General features: G+C 38.5%; 1 protein-coding gene across 3 annotated transcripts in view; it reads right to left on the bottom strand.

The window, feature by feature from the left end:
- NFKB1 (nuclear factor kappa B subunit 1) overlaps positions 1-26075 on the bottom strand; it is a 128172-nt gene that overhangs the window by 14910 nt on the left and 87187 nt on the right. For all 3 annotated transcript variants that reach the window (XM_063108728.1, XM_063108729.1, XM_063108730.1), the window contains 9 exons: positions 24189-24347; positions 22738-22842; positions 19021-19112; positions 17431-17569; positions 11240-11383; positions 9796-9885; positions 8465-8650; positions 7124-7265; positions 3484-3598 (listed from right to left, as the gene is read on the bottom strand). In XM_063108728.1, coding sequence (XP_062964798.1) covers positions 3484-3598; positions 7124-7265; positions 8465-8650; positions 9796-9885; positions 11240-11383; positions 17431-17569; positions 19021-19112; positions 22738-22842; positions 24189-24347 — 1172 coding nt within the window. The remainder of the gene's footprint in view (positions 1-3483; positions 3599-7123; positions 7266-8464; positions 8651-9795; positions 9886-11239; positions 11384-17430; positions 17570-19020; positions 19113-22737; positions 22843-24188; positions 24348-26075) is intronic.

Genomic DNA, 26075 nt, shown 5'->3' with positions numbered 1-26075 from the left:
AAGCTGTGTTTACAGATCTGTGTTTTCTGAAATGCCATTTGGGCAGATGGGAAAAGGAAAGAGAATGAGATTGTAAAAAAGAAGATATGAAATTATAACACATTATAACATAGAGAAATTAGGAATTACCTATAGTTTTAATATAATTTTTTGCATCATATTGTACAAAATCTCTTACCATCAGTAAGAGAGGGTTTTTGTTTTTTTCATTTTTTCCCACAGTTCCACCAAAGGTTTTCTCTATTTCGGGCTTCTAGATCTTAAACCCCAGGCTTATATATTAAACTTGTTAACATGGGGATGCAGGAACCCTCATGTTATGCCTGTTGGCGTGAAGACTTATGCAGACATTCTGGAGAATCAAATAAACAAACTCCTCAGTAACCCAACTCCTGCATATAGATCTGAATAAAATTCTGACACAAATTCACAAGGGAACATGGGCAAGGATACTCATCATAGTATTGTCTATTGATGTGGGAAGCTAGAAGCTGGTTAACAAGTACTGGGAAACAATTACATTACAGGTGGAAGAGGCACACTATGGGATTATCTTCAGGAGTAGAAACAGTAAACTAGCTGTACACATAACTGCATGGACAGATCTTATAAACAGCAGAAGCAGAAATACAGTGACATGTAACACAAATACCACTTTTTCACTTACAAAATTCATGCATGAAGAACAATACAGATACACACGAATGAGTGCATATAAAACTGGAGAAATCTGACTAAGATCTGTAGATTGAATCAGTCAATTTCCTGGTTTTGATTCCATACTACAATTATGCAGGATGTTACCACTGGGGCAAAGTGGGAGAAGGGACCTCCAGTTTCCTCCCCATAAATATACTAGGACCTCCTGGTACATGAATCTATAATTGTATCAAATGAAAAATTAAAGAAAAAGGTTAATGCAAGGCCGAAGAAGTTTGTATAATATAATGTGGATTGTATGTCAGAGTATACTAAAATATCTATGTATTTCAGGTATATGTGTATATGTAGCCAATATCTAGTAAAATACCTACAAACACATAGTTACATTTGGGCAAGGGACTTGTGCACTGCCAGGGAGGGCAACTCTGACTTTCCAATGTATATCCTTCTGCACCATTTTAAAAACTATGAATATATATTATACTTATAATAATTAAAAACATGAAAGAAAAATATATGCATGAAAAACCCCCAATGTTTTATGGGAACATACACATATAAAACAATCCATATCAAATACAATGTAGAGTGGTTGTCTATGCTGGGTAAAAGAGAACAGGAGAGGAGAAAAAGGTTTAAAGAGAATATTTTCTAAAAAACCCTAACTCTATGCATGGGCTATTTTGAGTGTGTCTCTAGAGGGTAGGTGGGAAGAAGGATTTTATCATGACAGAAATGTACTAAAATTAGTGAAAGGTATTTAGGGAGCATGGTTAAGATAATTGCCAAATAATCCAAATTACTTTTTGAACTGTATAATTTTCCATTAAGAATAGTTATCTGAGAACCTCTACAACAGGTAAATGAGAGTTCAAATCTTAGCAGTTTCTAGTTCTTAAATCAAAGTTGCCTCTGGGTGCGTGTCTGAGAACAGGAAAGCACACTAGAGAATCCAGAATCCTTGCTCTTCAATGGGAGTGGTGAGAAGGTGGGAGAAAATGGACCTCTATCCTCCCAAGAGTCCCCAAATCAGAAGGGACAGAAGTGTCAATGGTAGTGGTTCCAGGGTCTTTGTCTTTATGCCCTGGAGAGTCTCAATATAAGTAACCAACTGACACAGTAAGGAGTTTAGCACATAATAAATCACAGCTACTAATCCTGTTGTGCTGTATCCTTTGCAGATCCTATTTATAAACAGAAAAACAAGTAATTACATGAATCTGACCTATAAGCAATGGTATTAAGCAGTCTTTGAAAGGAGAACTGAGAAGCTACAACATCCCATCCTTAGTTTTATTCATTCATTTGTGATGGTTAAAAGGAAGAATTAGTACAAAAGTTTGAGAGAATCAAACTTTATTGGCCAAATGACTTTCCAAATACCAACAACCTCCCAAAACGATATATTTTAAATATAAATATAAAATCAGACTTCATCCTAGTTATTTTATATTATGAGTCAGTGAAGAGTCCCTAACTTTATTTTTCCTTTGACATTGAGCACAACAGCCTCAGGAGAAGCCTGACTTATATCGAATGGGAAATGGTTATTTTTCTCTTATCAGGAAACACCTATTGAGAGATAAAAATCTATTGAGAGCTACATGTAAACATTTTAGTACTTTTGCTTTAAATGTACTTTTAAAGCACATTTTAAAATGTGGAAATAAAAATAAGAAAATAATTTCCTTTAAAATTAAAGAAAAAATTTTAATTTCCTTTAAGTTATTAAAATTTTTTCTTTAAAATGAGGAAATAAAAATGATTCACGCCACCTGTTTTAAAAATTGAGAACTGGAACAGTTCTACCTTTACTAAGTAAATAATTATACATGATTGTTGGCCATATTTTTGGAGGAGAGATAACCTTGAATCAAATCAAGGTTCTGAGCATACCATCTAGGCCAAGGAGGACCAGGAAGACACTTTGGGTCAGGAAAGGAGAAAGATGGGAAGCTAAGAAGGGGGCAAGACCAGGAGGCTCTTACAGAAGAGTGGTGGGGCAGGGGAAAGGCAGTGAGGTGGGGAAAGCAACCAGGGGAGGGAAGAGGAAGGTGCCCTTGACTGTGAAACCCTACCTTGGCCTTGTGCTAGGGCAGTCCCTTAGCCAGAGAGGCTGGCCAATGTGTCTGGGCCCCAATGCCCAGCATACAGGGTTTGGCTTCTACTCCAGCAGTTTGCACCCTCCTTGCCTCACCCCGAAATCTGCATGTGCCCATCAGGTGGCCTCACTGAGTCTCTAGTTAACTTCTTTCTTTGCAGTGTCTGATGACCTCTGTAAGAGAGTTCCTCAAGTTGTTTTTCAGCCCACCTAATTGCTATTTAAACCTGATTTGGGCACCTTTTGTTCCTCAAGCAACCTTTTTACCTTTCTGTGTTCTGATTTCAGTACCCTTTATTTGATGTACATTTAATCTGGATGTTGCCAAAATAAGTGTCAGTAGACTTCAAAATTCTTATAAATGATTGGCTTTATAAACTTAATTTTTTTCAACTTTATTTTTCTTGACAGATGTGACATTTTTACTCTAGGTTCTTCCTCTAAGATGTATCAATTCTTTGATTTCTAAAGTTTAAGGTTTGCTTTCTCCCAGCAGGGACACTGATTTCATTGTGGGTAACTGCTATTATACCCACAGATCAAAGGATTCTAATTCATAAAATAGCATACTCAACTAATGGGCTTTTAGGATACTACTTACAAAGAGGTTTTGTTGTATTTTTGCTACTGTTAATATTACTAAAAATAACACATACCCACATGTACAAAAAAAATCCAACTACGAATTTTTCTTCAACTGTCTCGAGATTTTTGCTTACCTGGTAAAGGTCATTTCTCATGTTGATGATACCATCAAGAACCAAACCAGATGTGACTTCTAGCAGATCCCTCACAAGCTGAGCATGGAGGTGGATGATTGCTAAGTGTAAAACACTGGAATGAAAATATAGTGGCAATAATTAAAGTATTAATGAAAAAGAAAAGATTCCCAAGAACTACAGATTAAATCTGGCTCACATACATAGTTTTATTTGGCCCTAAAATGTTTTGAATCTATAAAATGTCTTGAATCTGAGGTGGGTGCTCTCTCCAGAGGACCCACCCCTTCCAAATATCCACCCAAGGCTGCTACACTCATTTATGGTGCCGGCTTGGCCTCAGGCAATGTTTACATCTGACTCCTTGCAGTGTAAAAGGCACCCAGGCCTCAAGACCAAAGGACCTCAGCTCAAATCCCAGCTCTACCTCTGCCGTACAGTTCCAGGCATTTTCTCCTCTTCCTTTTCCCTGACTTTCCCTCACATACAGAAGGAGTATATAAAACGAATGCCTGGCTCTAGGAAGTGTTCAGAAAAATTTAGTTACCTCACTTAGCCCTGTTATCTTCCTCCAAAATACAGTGTGGTGGCTTTTTAAAGATCTTCCTAGATCCCAAGAGGGGGGAAGGAAGTCAGGCTTTTAACTATTGGGAGAAAACTGTTGAAACAAACTTCTGAAGATACAAAGTGACTGTATTCCCCATCACCCTCCCCACCCCACAGAAAATATTTTCTCTCTGCCTGGAATGGTTTTGCTCCTTTTCTCTGCCTGGGCAAGGTCTACTCCATCCTTTATATTCCAGTTCAAACACTACATCCTCAGAGAACACTTTCCCAACTTCCTTTTTTTTTTTGTCTTTTTCGTGACTGGCACTCAACCAGTGAGTGCACGGGCCATTCCTATATAGGATCCGAACCCGCAGCGGAAGAGTCGCCGTGCTCCCAGCGCCGCACTCTCCCTAGTGCGCCACGGGCTCGGCCCCCAACTTCCTAAGCAGAGCAAGTTGTCCCCTCTCAAAATTACTGCTTGGTTATGCAACTGCACTTTTCTATATGTCTTTCTCCTTGTCTGGCCTGTGATCTTCTCCATGGCAGGTTTTATGTGTGAGTCAGTTTGATAGCCCAGGCACGCAGTTTAGGCAAGAAAATAAGAATGACCAAAGGAACCTCGGGGGCTTCTGCTAACGAGGTAGAAAATATTGGCGGGTGCCCAACATTACCCCTGGGAACATAATTTTTGTAATTATTAAAAAAACTTACTATTAAAAGTAATTTGAAACAACTCAACAATGACAAAAATAATAAACGTGGCTGCTATTTGTTGAGAGCTTCTGTTTACTCAGTTTATGCTAAGCACTTGATACATATTATTGTATTTATCATAACAACAGTCCTATGAAGTAGGTAATATTGTCCTCACTTTTTAGGTGATGAAACTGAGACATATAGGTGTAATCAATCAATCAAGGTCCCATAGCTGGTAATGGTGAAGCTGGGATTCAAGCCCAGGCCCGTCTTTGCTCCAAAAGCCATCGCTCAATCTCTTGGCTATCCTACATACGGGACACGTGCAGTGCTCTATGGAGTTGCAGATGAACAACTAACTGAAAGAGCACTGCTGCGAAGCAGGGACAGACTGAGATGCAGAGCACACCCAAAGCATGACTCAGTGGCAGTACATCTGGGATTCAAGATACAGGCTGGATTTTCTCTAATTTAAAGATATCAGATGCCACTTTATTAAGCTTTCTTAATAATAGCAAGTATACTTCATTTGGGATTAACATTGGCACAAGAGGGCCTCACAATCTAAATTGTGATTTTACTAGTTGAGAGAGATTTTTAAATGAATGATTTCAGGGTTATGCTATTGCCTCTTGAAATGTGATGCTGGAAGAAGACTTCTAAAAAAGTGCCTAAAGTCTGACGCAGACATGATGCACATATACCAAGAAAAAGGTCATACTTCAAAAACTGCCTAAAAATTTCCATGTGCAGCTCAGCATTTCATAGCAGAGGTACATTCCCCCTCCCCCTCAAATCCTCACACCCTCATGGGAATTTCCCCAACAGCAGAAGGTTTTATATTTTTTCTTTATTAGATTTTCTATGGTGAGTAATGGCTACAGGATTCAGATTATTAGCCACATGGGACAAGCTCAATGAAGACAAGAGGCCTGAGCTATGATGGCCAAAAGCTTGCCCTTGCCTATACTCTCATGATGACTCCTCTTTGGTCTCCCCAAGTCCCATCTCTCTTGCCTCTCTGAGAGCCTGCTTGCATGAGTGTGTTTGGGGTCCTAGGAGGGACTCTTAAGAATTCATTTCCTGCTTTGGCAAAGTCCACTTTCTCAGCCTCTCCATATAGGTCTAGGGTCCTTACACATGTCTGTGCTTTCCCCTCTATATACCCACCAGAATGCATGTGCCTTGTAATCCTTTCCACAATCCTCCCTTTCTAACTTGTATGTGCTCATCTTCTTTAGACTTATCAATTCAGCAGGTCCCTAACAACATTACTTGGAACATTGCTGTCCTGTCTTAACTGCTTTCTCTTGTGGTTAGATGGTATTGAAGGCTAATTGGATTATTTAACCCTGAAAAACACATCCTGCTGTTCATGGCCTTACACAGAGAAGGTGGTACTGGTTCCTCTTCTACTGTATAACAAGGCCAGTGGTTATACCACATCCTTGGTTAGGTTGCAAGGAATGAGAACAAAGGTCTCTGCTTGAAACCCTGAGGTTGGCACTTTCCTAAAGCATTTGGTTCAGCTTTTAAACTAAGATTTAAAACACAGCACTCATGAGCTCTTCCACAGAAAATGATTTCTCAGGGTTGATGCTATTTTAGGAAGGTTTTAGATAAGGCACTTGACTTGAATCTGAAGCCTACTATCTTGTTATTTTTATAGACTTTCGATATCATTTTAGAAATCTCAATGAAAGGACTAAGAAAACAGTTTTAGAAAGAAGCCAGGTGGCTTTGCAAATATAATCTGAGTAATAGCAGGAATGGAAGGCATGGTGTTTGGAATGTTAGACTCCCACACAACATGGGTTGGGGCAGTCACAAGAGTCTGATCCACTCACAGACTGGTAACCGTTAATAGAGGCAGTACAGAAGGAACCAGTACCTGGGAAAGAATGACAATAGCCTCAATCAGTTTGTTGTTGATGTTGCTGCTTTCATTGAGCCTTTTTTTGAGTATACTATCATCACAAATATGCAGTTGGGATAACAATGCTTCAGGGATTTTGAAGGACTCTTAAAAATTCTCCAAATATTATCATAAATAATGCAAGGCTTTTCAAAAAGAACCATTACCTACACACATCTTAGTTTTCTTGTCCAGAGAGACATACTCTTGGATGAGCACTCCAGCTCTTCTAGAGTCCAATAGGTGACAGCAGCAGGACAGGAGAAGCAAACCTTCTCAGGAATGCTTCTCAGGTCTCTAAGGTTGCTACTCAACCTTATTGACATATTATTTTCCTAGAGAGAGTGTTTCAGTTAAAGGGCCTAATAACTGTGAAATATAAAAATAATTCTTTTTATCTCTAGCCGGTGTGCATTATACAAGACTTTTCTCTCTTCCCTACCCTAAAACAACTCTTGTCATGCAGAAGTCCTGACTTACCTGTCCCCGTTCTCATCCTGCACTGCAGTAAGATGACGCTGGACGGCCAGCAGCATCTTCACGTCCCCTGTCACTGCGTAGTCGAAAAGGGCGTTCGCATGCCGCTTGGCAAGCTGCATTGCCTTCTCTAGAAAGAGGTTATCTGCAAGGCAATGACCACAATCAGAGCTGAGCTTCTTACATTCGCTCTACAGGTATGGCATGCCTGAGGCCAAAACCACCAGCATCAGGGTTCTGATACCTCAACATATATCATTTTAGTTGAAAATGCTCCTTTTAGTGATTCTGGATTGTGTTCACTAGAAAAAGCACAATTCAACATTGGCTCACTGACAAATATGTTAGAGAATGGTCTAAAAACCCATCTATGGTTTATCAGGGAGAAAAATGTTCAGAAATATTTGTTATTTTAAGGGGAACAATTAATCTCCAAACAATGTTGATTGGATTTTGCCATAATTTTAAATAACTGATCTCTTGATGAAATAATCTTTCATTGGAACTGTTACTATCTCATTAAGCAATGTGTCAAAAAAAACACATCTCTGCCATAAACAGACAGACTTTCAATGATCCATTAGTGTTTTTGTTAAGATAGCTCCTTTAACATCAGGGGATGGCATACCGTGATTTCTGGGCCAAAACCCACGTATAGCCTGTTTTTATATGACTTCCCAGCTAAGCAGTTTGTACATTTTTAAAAGGGTGTTAAAAAAAAAAAAAAAGAATGTGCAATAGAAATCATATGTGGCCACCAAGTCTAAATATTTACTATCTTTCCCTTTACAGAAGAAGTCTTCTCAGCACAATCTAGGATGATCTGGAATTGTGACACATACACTGATGAATATTGGTTCAAAGTGAACACAAATGTACATTTTCTCCTAATCCAACTTCTTCAAAGAGGGCAACAGGATGAAAAGAAAAGTTCCTATTTTCAGGCAAAGTTCTATTTCAGTATGACAGTTAAACTAGATTCTAGAAAGAGGTGATATTAAATGGTTATGGAAACTGTTCTCTATTTATTATCTGTGCCAGAAAAGAAGTTGATTGTCTCTCACAATACCCTAAAACTGCATGATTACAAGGAGAATGTGCATGTAAATTTCTGTACTTTATGTTTAAAGATAACACTGGGAAAATGGAAATCCCAGTGTTGGTACAAGACACATGCTTTTCAAAAGGCATACAGGGCTTTGAAGAGCACATTGAACTAGATATTGATATATCATCTTTAGATTAACAGAAGATAAACCTGTCTTCTGGAAATAGCTTCCTACACTTAGAACTGACCCTTGCCCAGCCAACCAATATAATGTAATCATCTGTGTGCCCACTTACCCTGAAACCCAGCATTCTCTTCCTTTACTCCCACTGTATACGTCAGAGCAACCTCATCGTTCCCATCTCTGGACTCGCAAGCCTCCTTATCTTGTTCTGTGGTTTCAATTACTTTCCCAGAGATAGTTACAGCCTCTCTGTCGTCACTCTTGTCACAACTTTCAGGGTCATTTTTAGATTCAGTGTCTATAGTTCCCAAGATAAATGCAAAAACATTAACTTTTTCTCAGTAAAATCTATTAATTATTATAATTCATTGTTTCAATGTAGGCCAGATAAAGGTATGAGCAAGTTTACTGCAAAGGGAAAAGAAAAACAATACTTAAAAATTCTTTTTAAAATGGTCATATCACAAATAACATGTTTTGGAGTTATCTTAAAACTCTCACTTCTAAAAAACATTTAAAAAATATACTTTTAAAAACACACATCATTTTATTTATTTGTAAAGGAGAAAAATGAAATAAAGCTCTTCCGTGAATTGCAGCAAAGTGGAATTTTTAAAGTACCTGAAAGCAGAGCAGCTATGAGTATCTTTTTCCTAATGCTAATTAATAAAACAAGTTGTGAAGATGTGATCTCAATCCACATTCTTTACTGTGGGAGCTCTCTAGTGCACCATTTCTGATCACGCTCTTTCAAGTCTGACTATGTTATGTGACAGGTACTATGAGAGCACCTAGGTTTTATGGGCAGATTTGGTTCAAATTGTGTTTCTGCCTCTAACAACTACGTGCCTTCTGCAAGTGAATGAACATGTCTGAACTTCAGTGCCTTCTGTCTGTAAAATGGAGATACTAATATTTTCCTTACAGAGCAGTTATAGAGATCACAGTTAAAATATGTAAAAGCACCTGGTATAAAATAGGCATTCAACAAATGGGAAGACTTCATAGTACTATTTAATGAGTATACTAGAATTGACATGTAATATAAACTATGAACACACAGTATAACTGTTAGTCAGGGTATGCATTTGATGGGAAAAGACCAACCCTATAAAACTCAAAATTATTTCAAAAGTGTAGTATTTAAGGAAAAATAGGAGAGAGTAGATAAATTTGGTGATTTTTTTTTTAATGTTTGAATAGTAAACACTCTGTATGTCTCTTTTTAATGCTCGTTTCTTTCCCCTGTTCATGCCACTTACAAGCATCAGGAATAGAATTTATACCATCCACAGGAAATAATTTTTGGAAAAGTATCTTCTTAGTTTATTTGCATTCATCAATTTTTTCAAGATGATAATTACATTGTGATAAGTAATTATTTTAAATACATTTTTTGGCAATTTTTTTCTTTCCTTGGTTTTAAAAAAAAGTAGTACTTACCATGCTTCATCCCAGCATTAGATTTAGTGGTTCCAGGATGGAAGGTAATTCCACCATATGTAGGAAACCCATAATGTGGGAAGCCATACCCTGCAATGGCAAGTAAAACAAATGGAACAGCATGAAGACTTTTTACAAAGACTCAGCAAACCTTAGTGACCATCCCTCAGGTGAGCACAGGCTTTGGAGTGGGAGGACCATGTTGTGCCCACACATGGTGCTCCTGTTGAGAGTTATAAGATGCATCGTGGTGGTCATGGGACAATCAGAAGCCCGCTTTGGCCAACTTTACATTTTGTCGACTCAGGCAGTGCCCTGGATTTGGGCAGCATGGAAGAGTTCCAGATGGAGAGTTTCCCACACCTGTGTGAAGGCGAGAGGCTGACTGAGTGGTCACCACGCAAACTCAGACTTGCTCACATAGAAGACATTAAAGTAACCTCTAGAGGGAAAAACCAAACCAAACAAAACACAAAAACATACTGACTCCTCAATGGAAAAATGGCCACCACTGTTCATTCTCGTACATTTTTTGTGGAAGCATAAACTGGTAAAATTGTTTGGGGAAGCAGCTGGCATTAGATGTCATACCCTCTGACATAGTAATTTTACCTCAAAGAATCTAATTTACAAAAATAATCTGTAATAAAAGAAAAGCAATGTGAATAGGAGTTCAGTACAGCATTTTATATAGAAAATGGGAGGCAACATTCAAGTAAGTTATACTATGGTCTGTTTACTTAATAAAATATTCTGAGTCATTAAAAATGATGCTTAAACAATTACACTTACATAAAGTGTATATTACCATTGGGGAAATGCTTATGTTAACATATTAGGTAAAAGCAGCACATATGAATCTATACAGATAGTCACGGTGCTATGATAATTAATAGCTAATACAAATAAATGGATTAAAATAATATGCATAGTGATGGCCATAGCTGTACTCAGGGGAAAATTCATAATTATCTACTATAATGTACACATAAAAAAAGATTAGAAGTGGTTAACCTTTGATGGCAGGATTTTACATATTTTCAAATTTTCTACAATGTAGTATATATAATCTACAATGTAGTATATACAGATATATAACATACAACTACAATGTAGTATATGCAAAATATTTTCAAAAGAATACCAAGACAACTATGCACACACACACAAAGGGGAAATAAACCAAAATGTTTAGAGAGGTATTCTTCAGAAAACTGGCCTTGGGCGATGTTTTTTCTTACAGTTTTTGAGATTACTTACATATTATAAAATGAACATGCATTTCTTTGGAAAATAAATTTACATGTGCTGGAAAATTTTAATTAATATATCATACTTAATAGTGTCATAGCCACTCAACCCATAGTCATGCTCAGAAACCTGGGAAAAGAAAATTCTACCCTCCTCAATATGAAAAACTTTAGAAAGAATAAATTTTCAGTACCTGGACCTGTACTTCCAGTACCCCCTCCTCCACTGCCACTACCAAACATGCCTCCGCCTCCAGCTCCAGCGCCACTACCACCGCCAAAACTGTCCGAAAAATTGGGCATGAGCTTCTGCCGTTTCCTCTGCACTTCCTCTTTATCTGTATTTAAAGGAAGAGAAACCAGAGGAGAAAAGATTGATTCCGTTCTACCATCAGCCACAGAAATACTATTGATTCTGATGGTATTTTTAAACATCTTAAAGGGAAATAGAAAGCATTTAAGGAGGAAGAGATGCCAAATTTCAAGAAGCATTACATTTATTCCAATGGGTATGAAGACCAAGAACAAGCCTCAAGAGACCACAGAGCAGTACACACCCAAATCCACTCTATGACAGTTTCTTAAATCCCCAATGTTGTTAAAATTAGTGAGAGATGGGAGTGCCCATCAAAGACTGAGATACTAAAAACAAGGAATTAAAAAAAAAATTATTGAACATTTTTGCTTGGTCACACAAAACAGCTATTACTTATCAACTAACATTTATTATGCATCTACAAAGAGTTAAATGCTGGAGATAAAAAGAAGAATGATATAATGTCTTTGTTGTCATCAAGGACCCTCCAACATAATTTTAAGGTAGTGGATGAAGACTTGGCAAGACAGCACCATAATGCTACCCATGTTAAATTCACGGTGGAGACCAGTATTCTAAGAGTTCAGGCAAAGAACTCTACGAGGTCCCTGAGGGCTGGGAAATTCAGGAAATGCTTCCCAGAATCAACTATATTTAAGGAGAAGGAAAAGAAAGATGTTCTGGGAAGGGGGTATGGAGGGAACAAAGTAATGAAAGAAAGATGTGCATGGGGTGCTTATGAGAACAACAGTAGATCAGTTTGGCTGAAGCCAAAGATTAGAATATGGAATTCTTGAGCTATGGGGCTGACCTGGACCACGCTGTGGAGCACCTAGTATACGAATCTAAGAGAATTAATTCACAGGCAGGAGAGCCACAGAATGTTTCTGAACGGTGGAATGATGTGTACAGGGTGGTATTTTAGGATGATTCATCTGTCACTTGTGTGTAGGACATACTAAAGAGTCAAGTGAGAGGCAGACACCGTGCAGACACAGGTGACGGAGGTCTGTCTCTTTGTGATCGCCATGATAACAAAAATGGGGTGGATCCCAGAAACACAATGAAAGAGGGGGCTAAAAGTTCAAGACCACTACCTGACTAAAATGAAGTGATGCCCTCTGAGACTTCTGATGGTCCAGGTCTAGGTACCGGCTGGACTTCCCTCCTTCCTCATGTGTTGATTTTGTCTTTTGTGTCTCACTATCTGGCTTCTCGCCAGCCCCTCTGAGTTTTGTCACTGCCTCTGTGGTCTATTATTGCGATTTTCTTTCTTCTTTCTGTTTCTCTTTCTTTCTCTTCTGTGACTCTTTCTTTCTCTTCTGTGATTTTCCTACCAAATGTTGTTTTTCTCCCTTCTCTCTTTTGGGCAGAAGAAGTGAAGGAGGTGTTTTGGGTTTTGTTTAAATTAAATAAACAGTCAATGTGGTATTCTTTTTTCAATCAGCAGCCCAATACTTAACACTGGTCCTGTTTCTGAGTCATCAATGTCAGTTGTTGTCATTGTTTATTTTCAGAAAGATCTTCAATTACTTCTAATTCTGTGGTTGTTTCAGTCATCTCAGGGCTAGGTAGAAGGCTGTTGTTCACTGATTATCTCATGATCATCTAACTGCAGTTGAAAGATGAAGCCAGGGAAAGTGGGGTAGCAAAGTACGCTTAAATAGTCGTTTAAAAACTGAGCATGTCCGGACTTAATAGGAAGAAAAAAGCCAAGGTGAGCAAATTTTGAGAAGAATGTGCTTCCACTAGAAAGGGGTGACCTTGAAGTGGAAACACTTTAACAATTTCCTTATTAAAGATTTTTGGACAGATTTATCAAATTTCCCCGTCAGTTATTCCGTAAGTAATTAGTAGCTTGTTACTCATCCTATAAACTGTTGATCTTGCATAAAATATTAGTCCACTGTAGAAATATGAAACACAAGAGGGAAGAAGACAACTTACTCATCTTTATAAATAAATGTTATCTACTGACATGGCTTCCAGCAAAGAGACCAGTTAGTATTTTCTATATACTCCTTTTGCCTTTTAAAGCAAAGATGTTCATGGGCTGTATTTCATTGTAAAATGGGAATTTTCAAGAGCTAATTTTCAAAATATTATCTATACTACAGCCAGAAAGTTTTTAATGATAAAAAACTGATAACAGAAAATTTGACACGACAAGCTTTATGAAAGAATCTACAGTCTGGATCTCCATAGAGTTGAACATGGAGATTTTCATACTGGGTTCATTTATCCTTGTGGTCTGTCTTGACAGCTTCACCATGGGATGTACTATGAAACATCAACCTATTCTAGAAGGGACCTAAGTAGCCACTCACTACAAGTTCTCCTTTTATAGAAGAGGAAATTGAAGCTAGGATGGTTAAGTGACTTGTCTGAGGTCAGGGCAGAGTGAAGGTCAGACCCAAAGTCTAGTAATTTTTCCATTACATTAGGATGTCTTTCTTTGGGAAACACTCTGAAATAGGTCTGCATAATAATAATCAATGACTTTAAATAATAGTTGATGACTTTAGGTAATAGTTTAATTCACAAATGTAAATAAACTTTTTGCCTCTACCACCTTTCCCTGTGCCTGTGCCTTAAAAGTACCTCATTCTGACTTTTTGGGTTCTAGTTTACCAGCAAAGATGCCTGCATTTAGCCTGACCATACTTTTCATAATTAAAAAATTATGATTCTGTTTCTTCCTAATCTCCATCTTTTCAGACTGAGAAGTCATTGTGGCTTTTCTTTGCTTTCATATAGCAGTTCATCTCCTATCTTTTTCCCTTGTTAATCATCCTTCTCTTGATTACTCTAACTGTCGGCCCTGGACCCACCCATCTCCGTGAAGTTTTGTGAGGTACAATGCCAATGATCATAGAGGATGCAGAGTTCAGGGCTAGATGATTCTATATAATGAAAGGATAATGTTTTAGACCTATGTCTAATTTCTTACTTGATGGCACCCGACATATTACCAGCCTTTTGGATGAGAGTGACAACTTGGTTGGTCAATCAATAAGTCAGTCCATAGATATTTAATGAATGTCTACTATATAACATATACTGTTCTAGATGCTGGAGACATAGCAGTGAACATGAAAGACCAAGTCTGTGCTCTAAAGAAGATTCTTCCTACTGAGGGTGGGAGGAAGATAAGAGACACATAAATAAATAGATACAACAAGTTTACGTATTGATAAAAATAATGGAGAGTATAAAATTAGGCAATGAGATGATAGGGAGTGACTGCAAGAACTGGGGTTAGTGAAAGGTGTGTTCAATGACTTCTAAGAAATGTATACAATGATTCTCTGGGTTGTATAGTTTGGATTCATTTCCACATACTTTTTCTATATTAAATAGCCTGCTACCTGTCTGCCCAGTCATATAACTGGTGTGATTATTTCTCCTCGGGCCTATTATTTTGGGTTTCTACAATCCAGAAGATCTTATAGAATAAAGTCATTTGTTATCCTCAATAAAAGAGTTCTAATCTCATGAGTCAATCACAATACATACATGTCAGCCATTCTTGCCTTTGGTACTCAAGGACTAACTCTACTATTTTTCCAGATGGTTCTTATACTGTTTGTTTTACACAGCTCTTTGAATCAATGATAGCTGGAAGGTATGTGCTTGAAGCACATATGTACAATTGTGAACTTTCAGGGGGACCCAATTCCCCAATTTCAGCATCAGACAGCTCCTACTACGATAGCATGGCAATGAAAGTAGAAGTCTAAACATGCCTCTGCTATATCATACTTTTTGATAAACAGGCACCACTGGAAAGGTAGACAGGCAGCCTAGAAACCAAGCTCAGCTTTGAATGTGTCTAGATTCATACATAAGTGGGTAACCTGTTTTCTTTTTTCCAAGATTCTCTGTGTTAGCAAAAACTGACATTATTTTGAAGACATTATTTCAGGAGAAGAAATCTTTTTTTTTTTCTCAGAAAGTCCCCCAAATTACCATGTCTCTCTTCTGTGTCTACTTTTAAAGAAGGGTGTTTAAACCGAAGCAGTGATTTTCAAATTGTTTTGTGCAGACAGAAGCCTTCAGAAGACCCTGGGCAGCTCCTGGGTGGGGAAGTGAAAAGATGTGGAAGAGCCTCTAGGAAAGGTCAGGCGGGCAGGGCCCTCCACCCCCACTTTAACCAGAGCCTGTCTGGTCTATATACTGGGATTGCGCATGAAATTTCATGTGCAGGACATAAAAGTTCTCATGCTGACAATGTTTTCAAATCCCTAGTACGCAGAATGCACTGCAAACCTGACCCAACAGTGGAGACGTCACAACCTCAGGAAAAAAAAAAAAAGAAATGAGAACTCATAGAGCTGTTTTCTAAATGCTCCTGCTGCAACATGAATTCTAGGAAAGGAAGCCCTCTTCAAAGGCCACCCATCACTTGTTGCTATTACAGGACCCAACCCTGAGTGGCTTGTTGCTGCCAAACCTTTGTGGTTTCCACCCTTAGCAAGGACCTGGGTGCCCTAGGGCTGTCATTTCACTGACCTCCCCCCTCCTCCAGTCTCACTTCCCTACTCGAGGGGTTTCTCATTTTTTTGTGCCATGGCCCCTCATGCAATCTTGAGAAGGCTATGTATCTCTTCTCAGAATCATGGTTTTTAATATGTCAAATACAAAATAGGATTTCAAAAGATGCTAATTATATTAAAGCAAGTTTTTCTCCATGGACTACTTGGGGGTCAGTGGTCTCTAGGTTAAGAAATACCTTTGATTAACTGTCCAGTTTGGGTACCTATTATAACTTGTTCTGAGATAGTTCTCAATGCTGAATTTCCCACCCTGCCCTCTTGAGTTCCAGTCCTGCCTTTTGATCGGCTTACTAAGAATTTGCACTTGAATTTCCCACAGGAACCTAAAATGCAACATATTTTAAACTGAGCTCCCTCTTTTCCCACCCCAAACTACTTTCGCTCTCTTGTTCCTTTCATCAAGTCAGCCATGTGGCAAGCTTCCTAGTCTGGGAATCCTAGAACCATCTACAACTCCTGAGTCTCCTACGCCTGCTACCTCTGCCGGCACCCAGGTTCTCTTCACACATCACCACCTCCTTCTTTCATTCCTAACACACTTAACCAACCTTACCATTTCTCACTTGGATTCTTATGTTACTCCTCTGACTCATTATCCGCCTCCTAGTGTTCACATAACTAAGTCAGAGCCATCATTCCAAATCCTGGCAGGCCTGGCCATCCCTCTCCAGAATCAATGCAGAATTCATTAGCAGCCACTCACAGCCCTCCTCAGCCTGGGCCCGGCCTTCCTGGCCCGCCCCGGCCTTCATCAGGCCATTCTAGTGCTCACGTGCTCCCTTCTTTGAATAAACACTAACTGAGCTTACCTCTGCCCCTGAGCTTTTCAAGTGTCCTAAGCCTGGGAAACCCCTTCCTTCTCTGTTTAATGTCTAACTGATAAAACATATCCCCAATTAGAAGGACCAAATTATATCTCCTTCAAGAAGCCTGCTTTTTGGAGGTTTCTTTAGAATCAAGGATCAAGGGCTGTCTCATCAACATTCTCCTAGATGTCTGTGGATGCTTCACTTTGGGTACTTATTAAAATCCTAAGTTGTATTATAACTATTTAAGGAGACTATTATCTATCTTTCTTGAAGTGTCTTTTGCGAGGGGAAGAATGGTGCCTTATTCATTTTTGCAGTTCTGCACTGCATGGAGACTGAGTTTTCTATTCAACTGCCCAAGGTTGGTAGACTGAGTGGCTGATCCCCCTAAACAGCAAGACATTTTTTCATCCCAACTGCCTGAACCCTGAGTTACTCAATAAATGTTAGAAGCTCAAATTCAAAGACAAATTCCCAAATGTCTAAATCACATATAAACTTGGTGGAAATAACATTGTCTTAAAAAGCTGGATTAATTCCATGACCTCAAAATAGTGTATTACCTGTCTCTTTTCCAAAAGTAAGTACCACAGATCCAGGCACCAGATACTAGGAAGCTGTTCAAAGGAGGTGACGAACTGATCTTTTCTAATCCGCTCATCTTCTTATCAGAATAAGCACAAGAGTCTAAACAACTGAGTTACCTTTGATTTCAGGGTAGTAGAGAAAAGGTTTTGGTTCACTAGTTTCCAAATCAGATTTTCTCCGAAGTTGGACGAATACGGAGGCTGGTTTTGTAATGTTGACATCTTTATACTTTGGAGTTTTGAAGACAATGGCAAACTGCAGGATACAAAGACCTGAATGTTGGTATAGGACCACATTTTTTTTGTAGCAATGCTACTTATTAAACACACTCCTTATGCTTTTCTTCATATCCAACGTTTAGACACAGTATACTAAAAAACACAGCACTCAGGAGATAGTTGCAGACTCAGAATTCTAGGCCCATACATTTTTAATAAATCGCAATGTGAAATTTAAATACAACACTATGCCAATATATTGCAAATTTTTATTTCATTTGTCTAATATTTCAAATGTCTTTTAGGTGTAAATATTATGCACATACAAAAACTGCATATGCTTCTTTCTTCTCTTCCAAAGCAGCCTTAAAATCCTCCAAGATTGTTTATAGCAACATCAGAAAGACTAAGCATGACTAAGGAAAGAAAGACAAGAAGGAAGTGGTGCTAATATCAGCTCACAGGCCAGCTGATGAGGAGAGGAAACTAAACTGTGCTCAGAGAGGTATTATAATACATTGATTCCTGATAGTGCTAGAATAGTTAAGCATTTTAACATCTTTCAGTTTGATGTTTTGGCTATGTAATATATTCACAGGGATGGAGATTTTGTAAAATATAAAAAAGTATGCAATGGTAAACACTGATAATCTCCTTGCCAACCCTGTCCCCCATCTGTGCAATTCCTCCAGTGTGACAGCCCTCTGGAGGAACACACTGTTTTTAGTTTCTTATGTTCCCTCCCAGAGTTTCTTCATGCATATGCAAATATGAACATAGAATCATTTTTACATACATTTTGCTCTATACCTATCTTTTAAAAAATGTTAGCATGTGTCTTTAAGAGCTTTCTATATTAGTTCACAAAGTACTCATTCTTTTTCATAACTACATGATATTCCACCACATAGATACACCATAATTTATTTAACTGGTCACTTATAGATGAACATTTGGATTGTTTCCACTTCTTTGTGAAAACAGTATCCCCCAGTCATTCGCAAAAAGGTGAGTAATCACTAAGGTGGAGGTTCAGCATTTTCATTTCTTAGTCATGTGATCAGTGGTCACTGGGAAATCTTGATTTATCAGGATGACATCAGCCTCAACTAGAAGACTTCTCCTTCCAACACTTTTCATTAGAATACCCTTTTAACAGGTTTCATCCTAATTACTTTGGTAGAACACAAACATTTTCACTAAAGGACCTGAGGGACACTGTCTGATGGACTAGGGGATCAGACACCAAATGAAATGTCTTGCCAAAGTCTCAGAGGCGATGGTCTAATAGAACCTTGCCTGTAGTTCTATGGTATGTAACTTTTCTGGATGACCTTCAAGAGTCTTAAAAATAGTACTGTTTTATGGTAGTTAAATAAATATTTATAATTTTTCCTTTTTTACATATGGAAACTAAGTACTTAATTCAACAAAGCAGAAAATGTAAACTGTTGATAATTATCATCATCATCATCATCATCCACTTACTTGTCTATGAACGTCTGTCGGGGAAAAATCTCCAAATCCTTCCCAGACTCCACCATTTTCCTCCTCTTCGTAAAATCGAATCTGGATGTCATCTGCAAATAGTCACATTCAGGTGTGTAATTTTACACAGTGCAATAATATTTATAAACATGCTGAAAAATGAAGTTGATTCAAGATTCTACCTACTGTATACTTAAACTTTTGTGAAATTAATTAGTATGAAATAGAATTTTGTGTTATTTAAAATTTTCACAAATCACTTTTTTTTATTATTGTTATTACTTACCACAGGAATGGTCTTCAAGGTTCATTTACAATGGCAGAATGCTAGATTTACCTAATCAATCTGAGTTTTCTCTTAATCAATCTTTGGCCTTCCCACTTTTCCATCCTTAAACCAATTCACTCCTGAGAAACATGAAGGATGGTGGACGAATATCAGAATCCCAAAAGGTGGTTCAACTCAATATATAGATGTACATAAGTAATAATTAACTTACATAAGATTTACTATATGTCAGACGCTATTCTAAGTACAGGTATATATTAACTGATTTAATCCTCACAACAATCCTGTGATGTAGGTGTACTATTACTATCCTCATTTCGCAGAAGAGAAACTGGAGTCCATTAAGTTGAATAGCGAGTAAATGGAGAAACCACGATTTGAACATAGACAGTACTGTGTGAGTACAGCCTCTTAAACATTCTACTACATTGCCTCCCTCTAATACTTTATTAGTCCAAATTGGGTAATTGGTCAAAATAATATGATGGTCAGGTCCCTTCCTAACTTCACACTCTAGTCATGGACTCTACTTCTGCAGAAATATGATGACAATATAACTTAGGTCGGCATCTCCCTGGCTTCACTTTCCATTTAATAGTAAAGAACCATACTATTGACTTATGAAATTAAGTTTACATTTAAGTAGAATTTTAGAAATACAAGGGTACTTCAGAAAGTTTGTAGAAAACGGAATTAAAAGATAATGCAAATCTTTTCATGAACTTTTTGAAGACCCCTTGCATTAGGGTTGGATAAAACATCTCCTTATCTCTTGGTCCACTCCTTTGCCTTCAGTTAGAATTACTCTGGACCTAGTTAGATTTCAAATGTAAGACTTCTCTTACTGAGCCATTCCAAGGTAGTGATAACGATTAAGAGTTGCATTTACAAATGAGGGTACTCAGACTGTGTTACTCGTGGTGTACACACCCAGGAATTTAGAAATGAATATTACTTCCACAGAGTAGGTTGGAAAAAGGCTGATAACAGTGTAAGCAGACAAAGTGTAAACTTTTTTAGATAAAGAATATAACTTTACTCTAAAAATGTGATCCCATTTTTTTTCTGACTTTACACCTCAGAGCATTTAACCCCAAATAAGAATTTTTTCAAAAGCCATATTTCTTTTATTTAGGGGCTATATTTTCACTTATGTATCTACTTTGAAAATGCTCACTTTGTAGCAAATAGATCTTTATTATACTATACTTTCCATTGTTTTATTTAAAAAATGAGTGAAGTTTGAGAAAATAACACATAATCTCCTTCAGCTTTTACTAATTTATCAATCTTGTAATATATCTAGTGAGAGATAAATGCCAAGAACCTTTTCTGAAAGTGACAACTGTGAGAGAAATGTGCTCTGAGAATTTCCTGGTATTCCTTATTCTCTTTCCATTTCATAGTTGACATCATGTCACATGGAAGTGTTTGGAGACGCTCTCTCAGGGTTACAACAAAGCATTACAAAATAAGCAGAACCAACAATTTTACACTATGCAAAACTTATTACTTATTCTGTGTGTGTGTTTGCATGTGTGTCAAGCATGGCTATTACTCATTTATTTTAGTTTAACTGAGTATAGATACCAAAGTTTAAAGCATAAAAATACTGAAAATCACTGATTACAATCATCACTTTTTTCTTATTTCTCTTTACTTCTGTGGGGAATTTAAAAATAAAGTAGGTGGGGACTTCTGCTCAAGATGGCAGAATAGATGGTCTCCAGTGTCACTCTCTCCCACAATCAACCAATTTACAATATTAAAAAGCAACAACAACCAAGCTAGGGACACTAGAGCTCAGGGGAAGAGAAGGAGAGACCTATGGGGTTCATGAAGGCAAAAGAAGCCTCAGTGAGAGAAAGGAAGGACCTCTCTGGCTGTTTGAAGCCCTGGCTGCTCCAAGGCCAGCCCTGGTGAGCATGTGGAGCAAAAGCTGGCAAAAGCCATAGCTGTGTCCTTTGTATGAAGTGGCTTGGAGGTTGCAGGGGAGAAGAGGGCCTTAGTGGCCCCCAGGCCAGCAAGACTACTAAGAGGGTTCCCGTGAACCCACATAGGAGCGATGGGCCACAGATAACTGAAAAAAGGAGCCACTCAGATGCCAGTGAGTCACTGCAAGGGACCAGCACATGGCTCATTCCATGGGAAGTGTTTGGAGTGTGGCAGATGGGGGAGACGGACCCACTGGGGATCACTGGGGTACAGCACGGACAGCTGGTCTACCCTCCAATCAGCACAGACCCATTCAGTGGAGACTGGTCAGTAATATAGAACTGCAAGGGGTATAGCCTGCTGAAAAGACTTGGGCCCAGACCAGAGTTTCCACACAACCCTGGTGTTCCAGGCCTCACAAGTCCTGGAAGTGATTACAAGGTCAAAAATAAAACCTGAGCTGCACATAAAGCCTTCCCTAGAGAATCAACAGCAAAGCAGCAATTCAACTCAACCACAGGGCTCAAGTGCTGGTTCCCTTAGGAAGTTCCTCCATTTTAGAAGTAACCAAAGGACGAGAAATTAGCTCTAGTGCAGAATTTAAGTGGTGGGAACAGTGGATAATCCAACACAGAACTGAAAGAAATAAAACAAAATACCCACAGATCAGAGACAAAGTTTTGATATTAACCAGTAAAGGTCTAACACTACCAAAGAACACCTATTAAACCTAGGAGGACCAGAAGCCCCCTGGGCTCCCAAGCTAGGGTGGTGGGAGGGCCATGGGCCTCAGCCACACCCCCCGATGACAACATCCAGCCCAGCAATGACCACCAAGCTGCTGCCAGAAATACCCCGAGCTGGGGTGACTGGGGGCTGAGGGCCTCAGCCACACCCCCTACCATCTGCAACCAGCCTAGAAATGACCATTGAGCCACTGCAGGAAGTGCCTCAGGCTCCTGAGCCAGGGCTGTGGGGGGCCGACTGCCTCAGCCATGCCCCTCTGATGTCTGCAACCAGTCCAGCAACAACCATCAAGCCACCGCCAAAAGTGCCTTGGGCTTCCAAACCAGGGAGGTGGGGGGCCGAGGGCCTCAGTCCCGCCCTGCCCCCCAACTTCTGCATCCAACCCAGCAATGACCAAGCCGCTGCTGGAAGCCCCATGGTATCCCCTGTTGGAATGAGAGGGGTGCCATGGGCCTTGACCTTGCCCCCCCCTTCCTCCTCTTCCTATCCTATTCCCCCTTCCCCTTCCGCTCTCACCCTTCCCTCAACTGTATCTTAGAATGCGAAAATAATAATCATAATAAATAAATAAATACATTATTTGGGTTTAAAAAAATAACACAGACAACTTACATTTGCAAGAGGTGAAATACATTTGTAAGGAGTTCTATGTCAAAGGAAGAACATTTGTGATCTGCTACTAAAAACTGACTCATAGGCACACTCAGAATTATATTTCACATCATGAGACCAGAGCATATATTTACCTTTCTGAACTTTGTCACAGAGAAGATAAATTTCTTCCCCTCCAGTCACGCATCCAGCTGTCCTGTCCATTCTCACAATTTTCAAGTTGGATGCATTGGGGGCTTCTGTTCACAAGGGAAAAACAACAAACATTGTGGTTTACCCTCAGTTTCACAGCCAATCCCCTTATGAGAAACCCAGCCCTTAGCACACCTCACCAAAACAAAGTTTAAATAGATGCTTTCACTCATACTGCTTTAATAAAGATATAAATAAAACAAGAATGGTTTCCGAAGTCCTCAGAGCACTTCTTGGGCATGGGTCATAATATTACCAAAATAGATGAAGCAGAAAGGAACAGGTAGTTGTTTCTCCCACTAACACATAAAGAAAGACAGATACAGAAAGAGAAATAGCTTTTCTGATGTTTCAGAAAGTACCAAGCCAATGGATTTCTGGAATTTCAAGACTTTAACCCCAAACTTGTTTCCACGAACTGCTATACCATTTACAAGAGTCCTAAAAAATTTAGGAAAAGGACGATTTTCTTAAACTATTTAATTTTTATTCTACAGAGAAGAAAAAAGGAGATGTTATATTTCTTACCCCCAAACTAAATTAGGATTCTGTGTGGTTAGGGGAAAAAGTTTCATGTGGTAATAGTATAAAGCTTCCTTCTTTCCCCCCTCCAACAGCTGCATTTTAAGGTGATCTGTGGTATATGAGTCTGTATCATTTTATAACCCTTTCACTTCCCTTCAACTTGTTTAAATTAGAGAAATCAGTTAGTTGTCATGCTTGGAGCACAGCATTTTCTCCTTATACCAGATTCAATAAACTTTCAACGAGCTTAAGTACTGCACTTGCAGGCTTTTTAGAAATATCTGTTTAATAAATCCCACACACAGTGAACAAGAAAATTGCATGGTAATACTGAAGATCACTGTAAAACTCTTTAAATGTTCTAGGAACTATGAACTGAAATAGAATTTTGAATTCACATAGTATCTATATTACTCATTCAGTTAACTTGAAGTTGCTATCTTGGTAAAGCTAGTCTGTAATATTTGGGAATGAAGATAGCAATGGTTGTCTTTTATTAACTTCTCTTCAGAGCCCCAAAGAAAAAGTTGAAGTATATTTCCCTTCTAAGAGCTCCAACAATATATCCTTATAGCAAGGTATTTATAAGTAATAAGAGATTGGCTATTGCATGGAAAAGACTAAAATGCACATCTGAGGAAAGAGAACAACATTTATTGAACACCTCTTAAAATATCTCATTTAATCTAGACATTGACCTTTTAAGCTAGATTTTAGTATTCACATTTTATAGATGATGAACCTAAGGCTAACATGATTAAGTTACTTTCCCCAGGACTCAGAGTTAGTAAGTAAAAGGCAGGGCAGGGTTGGAAGTCTGTTCTTGATGCTATACCAGGCTGCCTCCTGTAAGCAGTCAGGTACTCACTGCTGTCGTAGATGGCGTCTGATACCACGGGTTCCAGGCGCCTTGTGAAGCTGCCAGTGCTATCCGGAAGAAAAGCTGTAAACATGAGCCGCACCACGCTGAGGTCCATCTCCTTTGTCTGCTGAAGAGCTGCCTGGCGGATCAGCTCCTTTTCCCGATCTAGGACCATACAGCACAGTCCATTCATGCCCAGGGAAAAGGGAAAGTGTGGACATTTAAAATAGCATGCTTTTATAAAGACCAAATAAAGAATGTAAACTTAAAGTAAAAACCCACTTTTTTCTGTTTTAAAATACTTCATATTGCTAGTAAAATTTTAAAAAATAGTTTCATTATGTCATCTAAAATTAAAGGCATCAAAAGAACACCTGCATTTTCTCTGAATTATCACAAAAACTGTCCTCCGTGTATCACACTGTCTCTCTTCTCTTCTGTCCTCCTCCCACCTCTCCTTTTTCTCCCTACAATAAGAGCTAAAAGAACAAAGAATGTGATGGAATGGAATGTAAGAAGGCTACTGTGCACCAGCTGTATTGAGAAATGTGAAAATTAACTATTCCAAATGTTCTTTAAGCACAGTGACTGTGCTCATTCTACAGTGCCAAGCACACTGCCCGGCACATAGTAGGTGCTCAAAAAGTACTTTTTTGTTTGTTTTGAATTAGTGGAATTTTTTATTGAATTTTGCTCATATTAATTATTTCATGCCCACTATACTTCATAAGGATGTTTGTTGTCCTGGAACCAAGAAAGTTCTTTTCTATGAAATGGTGGAATCCAAAGCCTGCTAAATTAATTAAGTCCAAAAGTTAACCAAATGCACTTTTGTACCACTGAAAGAAGTCTGTTAACTGAAAATTTTTGTTTAACTTGCTAGCTTTAAATACCTTAGAGTATTGAACAAAACAATATAATAAATATTGTAGTATGGAGAAAAGCTATCACTCCAAATTCCTATTTATACTTCTGAAAGATCTATTTCTTCAAAACAACTTTTTTTTTCCCGTTAATACATGGCTATATTTATTTTATTTTATAATTAATTAATTTATTTATTATGAATATTCATGAGATACAAAGCTGATTGTCCCCCCTCCTGCCCATGATGTGGGGGCCAGATTCATACTGGGGGCATATCCATTACCAGAAATTATTTTTGTACCCTTTGTCCCCTCCCAATTATCTTCCAACCTCTCTCCCGTTCCCCCTCGCCCATCAACACCAACTTGTAGCCCTAGGAATGTTCCCTTCCTCTGTTGGATCACAGCACTACTGTGGTCTTTCTTTCCTGTGTTCCTTTCTCTCTTAGCTCCCACATATGAGTTAGCACATGTGGTATTTATCCCTCTGTGCTTTGCTTGTTTCACTCAACATAAGTTTCTCCAGGTTCATCCATGTTGTTGCAAATAGGAATATTTCATTCTTTTTTATGGCAGAATAGTATTCCATAGTTTATATATACCACAGTTTCCTTATCCAATCAACTATTGATGGACATTTAGGTTGGTTCCATATCTTGGCTATTGTAAACAGAGCTGCAATAAACATGGGAGTGCAGGTATCCCTTTGATATGATGATTTCCATTCCTCTGGATACATACCCAGAAGAGAGATAGTTGTTTGAGAAACCTCCAAATTGTTTTCCAAAGTGGTTGTACTAATTTACAGTCCCACCAACAGTGCAGTAGTGTTCCCTTCTCTCCACACTCTCGCCAGCATTTGTTATTCACCATCTTTTTGATTATAGCCAGTCTAACTGGGGTGAGGTGCTATCTCAGTGTGGTTTTAATTTGCATTTTGCTGGTGACTAGTGATGTTGAGCAGTTTTTCATGTGTCTGTTGGTCATTTGTATGTATTCCTTTGAAAAATGTCTATTCAGCTCCTTT

The sequence above is a fragment of the Cynocephalus volans genome, chromosome 9 (assembly GCF_027409185.1).
Source record: "Cynocephalus volans isolate mCynVol1 chromosome 9, mCynVol1.pri, whole genome shotgun sequence".
NCBI classification, from domain to species: domain Eukaryota; kingdom Metazoa; phylum Chordata; class Mammalia; order Dermoptera; family Cynocephalidae; genus Cynocephalus; species Cynocephalus volans.
The sequence above is the reverse complement of the archived record's forward strand: the minus strand, read 5'-3'. Positions and strand labels throughout refer to the sequence as shown.